This window comes from Anopheles nili, chromosome 2 (assembly GCF_943737925.1).
Source record: "Anopheles nili chromosome 2, idAnoNiliSN_F5_01, whole genome shotgun sequence".
In the NCBI taxonomy this organism is placed as follows: Eukaryota; Metazoa; Arthropoda; class Insecta; order Diptera; family Culicidae; genus Anopheles; species Anopheles nili.
Genome location: NC_071291.1, coordinates 30,486,489 through 30,497,590, shown reverse-complemented (window position 1 = coordinate 30,497,590; position 11,102 = coordinate 30,486,489). Strand labels below are relative to the sequence as shown.

The 11,102-nt window shown below is 49.4% G+C and overlaps 2 protein-coding genes across 2 annotated transcripts; one reads left to right on the top strand and one right to left on the bottom strand.

The window, feature by feature from the left end:
* Positions 1 to 4,590: 4,590 nt before the first annotated feature.
* LOC128720081 (RRP15-like protein) lies at positions 4,591 to 5,630 on the top strand. Its single transcript, XM_053813727.1, has 2 exons — positions 4,591 to 4,681; positions 4,747 to 5,630. Exons 1-2 carry the CDS (start codon positions 4,654 to 4,656, stop codon positions 5,628 to 5,630), a joined length of 912 nt encoding a protein of 303 aa, XP_053669702.1. The 5' UTR covers positions 4,591 to 4,653.
* A 54-nt stretch (positions 5,631 to 5,684) lies between these two features.
* Positions 5,685 to 7,360, bottom strand: LOC128731965 (RAB6A-GEF complex partner protein 2). The gene is made up of 4 exons (XM_053825125.1): positions 7,289 to 7,360; positions 6,991 to 7,221; positions 6,713 to 6,933; positions 5,685 to 6,643 (listed from the first exon to the last, which is right to left on the bottom strand). The coding sequence occupies exons 2-4, from the start codon at positions 7,116 to 7,118 to the stop codon at positions 5,685 to 5,687; spliced, it is 1,308 nt and encodes a 435-aa protein (XP_053681100.1). The 5' UTR covers positions 7,119 to 7,221; positions 7,289 to 7,360.
* Between the last annotated feature and the right edge of the window lie 3,742 nt (positions 7,361 to 11,102).

Here is an 11,102-nt window from a genome sequence, read left to right as displayed (position 1 = left end):
TGATAAAGTGGAGAAAAATCAATTAAAACTTTCTCCTTCAAGGACATCCAGCGAGTGTGTGTTTCAAGGTGCGAGAGAAAACGAAAGCCGCCCCATACACGTGCCGTACCGACCCACAAAAGACTGACCCAGAACCGTTGCGGTGGCTCGTCAAAATTCACAAAATCATGCCGCATCATTGAACGCGGCAGAAGCATACGAATGCTGGCAGGTACGCTGGAACCCGTTACACCACGTATTCTAATCAGCTCAACCGATAAACTAATTCCCGTCAAAACGCATGAGAAGTGAAGCGCGGAAAACGCGGCGAAGGCAAACCAAATGCAAAGAAGCACCATAAAACAGGGCCTCTCCTGTTTGAACGTGACTTTTTCACCGACCCAGAACACAGCGAAAAAGAGAGAGAGCGAGAGAAAAGTGAAAACGGTTCAGAACACCAATGCTAGCGGGCGAATGGGCTGGTTCCGGCAGATCCTTTTTGCTTCCTTTCCCACCCATCGACCGGCGGATCGGTCCGTAAGCGAATTATTCGCCATGATGAGGGGAAAGGATTTACCAGGAGCTGATCTGCAGGGCGGGGGTTCTTGAGAAGGAGTAAAACAAAATAAAATCCCCTACCGAAGGATATTCCGATGTGGTGTTCATTTTTCATTCCTGCCTCAACTGAAGCACGCTTCGGACGTCAGGAAATACCGCCATAGACAATTCCACACCCCCGGTGATCCTTTTTTGGTAAACATCGCTTCGCATCGTTGGATGAAAGGGACCCGGGCTTGGGGGTTGGGAAACGAGTTCCGCTCTATTACGGACTGTTATCGATCCCCCGGACCAAGGGGGGGATCAGGATCGAGATGCGAGTGACGATTCCTGGGGCCCGAGGCCGGAAGTATCTCGCAGCTAATTTTGATTGATCTCTACGAACCCGTGGACAGTGCCGTTGACAGGACACCATCGTGGTGTTAATAGGTGGGTGTGGTTATTGCTCAAGTGTTGACAAGGGAATGTTTTCAGCGATCCAAAACGGAACTGAGCGTGACTGAGCGTCCACTGGGGGATGATGGCACGGTTACCGAAAAGCCAACAGAATCAGAATTACTTACAGGGCACTTCAAACATAATGCATTTCTCGAAGGATATTTCCAGGAGAAGGAGGGAAAAATAAACCCCACCATGGTTTGTAGCGTTTGATATACTCGCAGTAAAAACCTGATCTAAGAATTATCTTCAATTCCGACAAAAAGATCCTTGCACTGTAAACGAATTAGCACGGGTCCGATTCCTCGGCAACAGGCGCAACAGGTCCCGTCGTTGTAATCCGAGGCATCCGTCCAGGGTGATTATCTTTCCGAGTACGAACCGATCGATCGCCTGTGGCCTGCTTTCCGCACAATAAACGTGTTCAGCCCGGAAAATGGAGCCTAATAGATAAGCCGCTCACACGCAACCATTGAATGGATTGCCTAGAAAGTTAACAAATTTCGTGGGATAGAATTTCGGTTACGCGCAACTGATTGATTGGTGGTGGAAGTTAACTTAAATTTTGTACCATTTCCATGCAATCGGAAGCTCTCCTGTTGGGTGTTTGTGAAACTGTTAAACGATAATTTTGCCATCTTTTTATAACACCACCACCATCGCCACCCACCATCACCGTTACAGGAGAAAGCGTTTCCTGCTCGTACACGGTTGCTACAAAAATAAAACAAACACAGCCCGTGTTTCGGGGCAACAGCAAGATGAAGAATCATGCAAGCCACGGTCGTACACCAGCGGCCAGGAAACGACCCAAACGCGTGTGGGTGGACAAAATCAATATCGAAACACGCAACCCGTACGACATGCAACACACCTACGCGCGCCCGGAGACGTTGGCGGTGACGTTGGGCTCCGGGAAAAAGCGCCCAGTTTTCCCCCCGCACTGTCGGCACATCGCAAGGGCCATGCAGGGAGGTGGGTGTGAGTGTGAAAGTGAAAATGGTTGTACGGGCTCGAGCCCGGTAATGGGGCTTTGCTGGATCCCGGTGGGGGTTGGAACGCAGCAATACCAAGCCCCGGGAGGAAAATTGCTGGTGACATTGCGGAGGCAAAAGTTTTCCCCCGCCGCTGGTTGGATATTGTTTTTGGCCATTTATCAAACGATGTTTCGCGCGCGCCTTTCGGTGGGTTAGGCACGTTCGTTTAGCAGTTAAGATGCTTGTCAGGCCTTAACTTGTTTAACTGCAGAAATGACGCAAAAATGAAATGAAATAAGGTGTAGGCATTGCTGAAGTTTGCACCGACTACCGACCGGCCGTACGGTGCTGCCATTTTCCATTGCACCGCAGCTTCAGTGGAATTTTGCAACAAAGTATTCCAACCGAGCAGTGGAATGCTGTGTTGCGAAGGCAAATTAAATTAGCATTTCTCGTTTTCCTGGCTGGCGCGCGACCGAAACGGTACTTCCGCTAGCGCCGTAGGACATCTGATGGTTGGATGATGCCGACACAAAGGCAAAGGGAAACGCTCGCGCGTTCTCTCGCGTAGTGGCAAAAGGAAAAGTCCAACCAACAGGCACACCGAATTCCAGGAATGGAAGCTTAGCTCACAACCTGATGACCGTGCTGGCGATAACTCGTGAAAAACTAATCGATACGGGGTGATAAGCGAGTGTATGACAAAACCACGATAAACGAACGACCGCCCTGTTCGATTTACGTAATTTACGTAACGCCAACAACGTAAAGCGTTGCAGCTATCAGCACAAGACGAATGGAGACATAAAAAGCGCCTTTAGGAAGCGGTGAGACGGATGCATCGCAGCATTACATGTATTACTTTAGTACTTTTTGGAGAAGCGGCCTGCGAGGAACTGAAAATTCAAAACGAAAGAAAACGTATGCAACGATCAAATAAAATTATAATTTGTGAGTTTCCCTAATCTTTAGCCAACGAATCGGGTCAAACGAAACGAGAAAAGAAACCGTAAAACGCTCCCCCACAAACGTACAAAGCCAACACCGGATGATATGTAGAGAAAACGGCAGAAAAGTAGCCTATGAAATAAGACGTACGAGCAACGACAGTTATTTTTCATGAAAACGAAAAGAAAAACAGCGAAAAACCAACGCACAGAGTCGTGAACGGAACCCAAACAAATCATACCAATAGCGAGAGCACGAAAGGAACTGGAGTAGCGAACGGAACGTGAGAAAATGGTACGAACAACAAAAAAAAGAAGAAGAGAAGTGTCAACGGGGATGGGTCTGTAATTAAATGGGAACAGAAGCGCAGCGAGGGAGAGGGGTGGCGCACGACGGAAACCGGAACTAGCGCATCCGAGGTTCCGGTCGCCGTCGTTGCGAGCTGCGATATGTAACACAAGGCGCACAGAAAGGACCAAGACGAGCGACGTACCTCGATACCGACGATACTGACTGGGACTTTCTCTCTCCATGGGTCGATCGAGTTGGCTAGCGGCATTCTCCAGCTTCGCACCGAGGGATGATATCGTGTCCTAGGTTGGGCGGAGGATGGCACGCTGCGTTGAGAGTGGGCGCCGTGGGGTGCTTGTGCTTGTGTGTATGTGTATGTGCGTTTTCTTCTTTAACTGCACAGAACTCCAGATGGCCACACCGCGCTGCGCTCACGATACACGAGGGCCACTGCTAGCCCCTTGACAGATGCACTTCAGCTCGGCAAGCTGCTCCCAGCTCTGCCAGCTAGGTTAATGGCCTAGATACAGGATGCTAGCACGGGAGGCTGCAGCAATTAGAATCCGGGTCGCAACACTGCTGCAGCTTTCTTTCGTTATCACGTCGTTCAATATTGCTTCACGGTACACACGGCACGACACAGCTGGACACGCGCGCGACAGCTTCTTCTCACGGGGTTTGTTCACTGTACGCCCGCACTGCTCGCGTGGGGATTGCTTTCCCGCGGCGGCTGCGAAACGAGTCACGCGCGAACTTGACGATCAGAATGGACTTCACTTGCAACCGCTAGACGGCGGACACTGCCTTTTGCCCTTGGGCACTGATCGATATGCCGAGATTATGCCTCGAAGCGAGCAGCAAAACAAAGACGCGAAATTTGTGGGGTGCGAGCGCTTTGAAAATCAACCATGTTTTGACAGATGAAAGGCCATTGCTGTTATCTAGTACGGTTGGTCAGTGAGCGAAGAACGAGTTTGACGTCTCAACGGCGACGTTACTGGGTCACAAAGGGTTGATATTCGAGAATTTATCAACTCATCTGCTGGTAAAGGTAATGAAAATTTAATTATAGATGATTGGAAAGAAAAAAAACTATACTCCCGATTGACAATAATCGACAAAGATGGAGAAATTTTACAGTCACAGAGAACTAACCGGGTTGCAAATTGATTAGTTCAATAACTGTTTTCTAATATTTTATACAATTTTCTACTAATGTTTATGCCAAAATCTACCACCTGGAGGGTACACCACCATCGAACGTTTGAATTTAATTCAAATAATTAAATATTGATAAAGTTTTTTGAATATTCAAATCACCTGTGGCACTGTACTATATTTTTCTGGGCACACTGGTGTCAGAGCGGTTAGTTTGTTATGTTTCATTTGTTGTCAACACACGTGCGCGCGGTATATCGAAAATTGGTTTCACGCGCCGTTTATTTTAAATTGCCACCTCAAAATGCTGAAACCAGCGAGAAAACCACTTGGTACGTTTTAAATAAGTATGTTTTTTACGTTTTGGCGTTTACGATTATTAATTGAACAAGTGCAGTAAACCCTACAGCCACTACAGACAGTGATAGCGATTCCCTGCCAGACGATAACAGTGAAGGCAATGAGTTTCTCTCCGACGAAGAATACCCAATGTCGGAGGACGATGGTAGCGTGGAGCTCGACGATGGCAATGATGAAGCTGCTGAAGAAACAGAACAGCCCGATGAACCCACTAAATGGGCCAAGGCTATGGCAAAATTTTTGCGCAAGACCATCGATGGAAAGATTCTCTCCAAAGCGATCACAGATGAGCAGAAGGAGCGCAAGAAAAATGAGCCGAAAAAGCACGAATTTGATGTGGTTTCTGCCGAAGGTACAGTGAAGCAAGAATCCACCACAAAGACAGAAGAGGAAGATAAGCCGAGTGATTTAAAGCTAGCACAAGAGTTGCTGCGGCAAAAAGCGTTACTCAAGAAGGAACGCCAAAAGGATATTCTAGGACTTCGCATGAAACCCACGATTCACGATTACGAGCGTGAACGGACTTTGCGCAAGGTAGCCACCCGAGGAACGGTGCAACTGTTTAATGCCGTGCGTACCCAGCAGAAAAATGTTGGCAAACGGTTGGAAGAAGCCGGCAAACTGGAGTACAAACGCGAGAAGGTTCTTAAAAGTCTCAACAAAAAGGAATTCCTCGACGTGCTCATGAATGGGCCACGCGCCAAGTCAGAGCTGGTGGACAATCTGGTCAAGAAGGAGGAAGAAGATGACGTCAAGTCAGAAGTAGACTCAGACGAGGAACCGAAATCCACGTGGGGTGCCTTGCGAGCCGATTTTCTAACAGGGAAGAAATCGGGATGGGACAAAGAAGACGAGGAAGAAGACAGCAAGGTTCCGGACGACCTGGACGACGCGATGGGGTCGAGCTCGGATATGGATTAGAATAAACAGCTCCAGCTTTCCAATAATGAACTGTGTATTGCAACGTGACGATTATCATTTAATGTGAAGTACATACTCTCCACAGGGCTGCGGTATTTGCAGTGGTGCCGTTGGGTAGATTGTAATCGGAAGACTCCAAATCATCGTTTCAATGGCAATGTCCGTCGGTGCAACCCACTCTAGATCCGCTTCGTTTTCGCTGGAGCGATCAAGAAGCATTTCGCTACTCAGTTCCGGATTCGTGCTAGTGACGAATTGAAAGTGTAACCTCCAGCTTACCTGCACCAGGTCGGTGCGGAAGGTGGGAGTAACGTGCAGCGGAATAGGGAGAATCACCTGCGTTTGCAGCATTCCCAGGCACACTTCGTGGTGCTTGCTGTAGTTCGTCACCCGTGAAACACTCTTCTGATCCGCGTCGCCAACAACAGCAGCTGACACCACGGAGCCACTAGTTTGGCTGGATGAACCAGCATCCGTGCTATCGGATGAGCTAAGTTCTTCGTTTACTTTGGCAGCTGGCGCATTCGAGGCAGTCGAACGATTCAGCTTGGCTTCCTCACACTGCAATGTGACGGAAAGCTGCACGCATTTTACTGTGCCGCAGCTAAAATCAATCGTCGCTACGATATCTTCGCCAAGTTTGTACGCCGATTTGAACAGACAAAAGCGACCCACCTTTCCCCATTTGTTGTTGATCATGAAAAAGTTTGGCCGCCGTCGAGCGGTAACTCCGCGCAGATAATGTAACGCGTATTCGATCCGAGACGGGGGTCTCTTCTTTTCGAGAAAAGGATTGTTCGGTGCCAAGTCTTCATTCGACTCATCGTTCAGCGTGATGGCTTCATCGAGGTCGCTCTGCGGCAGGGGAAGCGGAAGCACGCGGATTGGAATGTTTAGTGCCTGCACAGTAGATCCCAATCGTTGGGTTGCGACCGTTATTTTGTAGTAATACTTTACACGAATCCCACGGTACGTTGGTGGGGTGTTCAGCGGGACGGTTTCACGGTAAAGAACTGAAAGGAATATCAAACCATTAGATCTTAAGGGAGTCGCGCAATTACTTAATATGTTATAGCGCTCACATTGCTTCGCTTCTCCGGGAGAAAGTCGAAGGTCGCAAAACAGAATCTTGGGTTCAGTCGAGTGAAGTACTTCTCCTTTCAGCTGGTTACTAGCGTTCAGAGATGTGGTGCCTCCAATGTTTCTGTTCGCGACAGTATCAATGTTGGCTCGCTCATTAACAGAAACGTTGCAATAACAGTGTAACTGGACCGTTGCCCATGCGAGATTCTCTAAAATATCACTAAGAAACAAGGCCATTAGCGATGGTGCTACACACCGTCGTCTGCCGTGCGCCAACCTGTTACTCTGCGAAATTTTATGCTCGGGTAGCGAAGGGTGTATAAAATCGATCAAACATTCAACCACCTCGCCGCACATGAAAACAGCGCTCTGATCACGCAACAGCTTCGCCTTAATTTCTATCATGTTTGTTACTGTTTTGTGACTGGTACGAATTTGTGGTCCGGCCAATAATTGAATCGATACTGTGCATTCTACGCACCACTACTTTTTCTACCAAATAGTAGTTCTGGAAAATGAAGTGAGGAAATACTTATAACAGCGCTATTTTTAAACGATTCGATAACGTTACATACCAGTTTTATGTAGTTTTATCTATGCATTTCTCAACCAAAATATAAAATTTGCCTCATTCAAGAAAGAGCAATGTCAAACGTTTTCGTATACGCATACAAACTTTGACACATCGGCGCAAATAAATGTCAGGGTTTGACGCTGCTGCCTACACAAGCAATAAAAGAGAATCAAAGAACAGATGTGATAGCTGGCTAAATTGTGTGTGCTCTGTAGGAAAAATTGCTTTGTTTCAGGTTCGTTTCTATCTCGACATCAGTATTTTCATTGCAATTTGAAGTAAGATTACGCATGGGCTCAACATTTTTCGAGGCTCGCGTATCGGACAGGTGAAACAATCATCTTCTGCAGCCGCCCCTCGTATGACTCGATGGGGAACGTGTGTGTTTGTGTACACGGTGCATAGCGATTTGCATTTGCGTCTCAAAATTCGGAAAAGAAGCTCTATGGAACATCTTTTGTTAGCTACGCTGGCCATGGCCACGCGAATCCGTTTTCACGTTCTTTCCACACCAGTTGTAGTTCGTTTCGGGAAGTAATACCCACACCCACCGACAGGTGCATGCAAAGAGCGTTCCAAGAAAAAAAACACTTCCCCCCCGTGCTGCAGTTGCTCTCAAATTGTTCGCTTATCACATGTAGCTGTAGAAAGTGAAGCGTTTTGTACAGAATAGGAAACTGAAAAAAGAAGAAATATGTTGTCTATTTTTAAAAGTGATGAGGCAGCGGACATTTGCAGTTCATAATAAAGTTTTTGGACGGAAATCGCCCAGTGCCTATTGAAGAAAACGCATTCGGGAAACGTAACCCCTGTCAGCTAGCGGGGCAGATATAGGTAACGCAGAAGTCCTGCAAGCGCATGGGTGAATGGCGTGCAAATTGAACACGTTCTAGTTTTATTTTTCCATTGTCAATTTTTATAATGATTCTGGAACTGTTTGACCAAAAGTTAAACAAAGTGTTAACATAATAACAACATATAACGCTATAGAAGAGTTTGGTTTCTATATAATAACATCCTTCTGGGATCTCTTAACCTATAATTTTCTAAAATACCCGTAAGTGATAATATTTATTTGTGGCGAAATTTGAAGTTGTGAAAAGAAAGAGGAATTTAAGCGATTTACGATATGTCATATTTGATTCTGACATTTGTTGCAAAACATACGAACTAATTTGTGATACATCATTCTTCAATCGCAGGTCCCTTCGCCCTGTTTCGACCGGGTAAACCGGTCCTATGAACGACGACGTTGATGAGGGCAGCGGCGGGGGAGACTCTGCCCATCCGAGGATGCCTTCTTCTTCAACGTCGTCGCTAAGAAGCCCTCCCGAGTGGATGGAAGTAGACAGCTTGCGTGACATATTTGACACCGCCATTCAGTCAAACGTGGATGCTGCTCCGGAAGCATCAGGTAAGCGTCCTGATTCAAACACGTTCCCATTTCTCCGACGCACCTCACTTACGGTCAGTTTTCTTTCGTCTCGTGATCCACAGGATCGAACGACGATATCGAACAGTCTCTGTTTGCGAGCGGCATCAACTCCATCGACTACGCACCCGCCCCATCCACGCCGTTGCGCATCGCCCGACCGAACAGGGAGTTTACCCACGGGGTGCAAAACGTGGACAACCCGCGCCGAGAAACCCCCACTCTGCCGTGCTACGTCTTCGGGGACGATTGGCCGTACATGTACGATTCGGACACGGAACCGTACGGTTCGCGTGTTCCACCCGGCAACAGGTACCGACTGGCACCGGTTCCGACCCCCATCATGCCACAACCGCCCGCAGCAGTATTCCCATCGGCGTCCTCGTCCCGGACGCGGGTGCGATACGATTACTCCAAGCACATTAACGGTTTCGGCTCGATGGACCGAAACTACCAGCTGGACCAAGACCACGCGTACGGACGCAGATCCAGTACGTTCGGTGCCCACGCCAGCCACGGTGGCCGGACGTTCGCGAACGACACACCCGCGCCAAATCAGCACCAATATCAGGTGCACTATCGGCACCAGGGCCACACGGCCACGACTCCGTTCGCCTATCAAGGCACCAGCAACGATGCCGAAATGACACCGCTCGCAACGCAAACGCCCAAGCGGTGCTTGGATGAGGACAGCACCGTGCAGCATCGTCACTGTGATCAGTTGACTTCCGGCAATGGTGATACTGGAACGAGTAGCGCGAAACTCTCACGATTGCAAGCCGGCGGATGTGCCGGAGTTAAGAGGGATCGATTTTCAAAAGTAGAACCAGTGGAGTCGCACTCTAACCGAGGTCAACCCGCCAACGGAACTGTGGCCATCAAAACGGAACCACGCTCAACGGTAGCGACGCCGGATCGTGAACGGGTGCGTACTCCGTCGACACCCACACGAGATGAACCAGCAGTTCCGCCGGTTCAAGGCATAAAAATCGAACCCCCCAATACAGGAACGGACGGATGCCAGCCGTCGACGTCGAAGGTCTTTCGAAGTGCTCAAGAGCCGGAACTTGGTCCAGTACAACCGTCCGTTAGCAGCCAACCTGCCGTCATCAAACGGGAACCAGTCGCAACGGAAAGCGCACCTTCGAACGGAGGTGGTCTCGGGGAAGAGTGTCGATGTTCAGAATGCTCGCTTAGCCTTGGCCAACGAGTCAACGGAGCCAGTCCCGCGGCCGTCAAGAGGGAATGTTGTTCGTGCTCTCCTGCACCGGTTCCTGCTAGCCCGGCGACGACAAGAGTACCGGAGTCATCGGCACCGGGCGTAAAGGCAACCGTCGCGATCAAACAGGAACCGGCTGGTGAATCACCTCGTCCCAGTGGTTTTGTTCCGGTGGCATCATCGAATGCGGCACCGGTGGTAAAGCAGGAGTCGGCTGGTAATACCACACTTCCAGATTGCTGCCGGAACTCGATCGCGCCTGTAGAAGATGTCAAAATATCCCCGGTAGAAATACCAGTGGCATCACAGCAACCGACTGGGGCACCAGTGGTCAAACAGGAGCCCGCTAATGATGCCACACTTCCGGATTGCTGCCGCAACACGATCATAAAGAAAGAAGATGTCAAAATGTCCCCGGTAGCAGTGCCGGTGGCATCACAGCAACCGATTGCGGCACCGGTGGTCAAGCAGGAGCCCACTGGCACACTTCCGGATTGCTGTCGCAACACGATCGCGCCTGAAGAAGATGTTAAAATGTCCCCGGTAGAAGTGCCGGTGGCATCACAGCAACCGATTGCGGCACCGGTGGTCAAGCAGGAGCCCACTGGCACACTTCCGGATTGTTGTCGCAACACGATCGCGCCTGAAGAAGATGTTAAAATATCCCCGGCAGAAGGGTGTATTGTTGAGGATCATCATTCCGTCAGCTCATCGTCGGTGGCGCCGGCGCCGGCCAACGGAACGATTACGGAACTTCCGTTCAGGGCGCATGACACGGTTTCAAAGCAGTCTAGCTTCAACTGTCCGGTAACGGACATGGTACGATTGATAGACGGTGGCATCGAACCACCAATCCCGGGACCGAGCGGGTTGAATCGAGCGATCACGTCCGGTCCGGGCGCAAGCGAGCGGTCCGGTCTCAGTTCCGCGGCGATCACTCGTCAGTTGCTTATGGCAAAACGTATTCTCCGGCGAAGAAGAGATTTTCTGCCGTACGAAACTGATGAGAGCGATGACGACGAGGACGACGATGAAGATGATGACGACGATGTGGATGATAACGACGAGGACGACGTCTTTGGCGATAGGGAGGAACGCGATGGTCGAATCCACGAAATCACCGACTGGAGTTTTGACGGCATGGCGGAGGAAGTGATTCTGGTG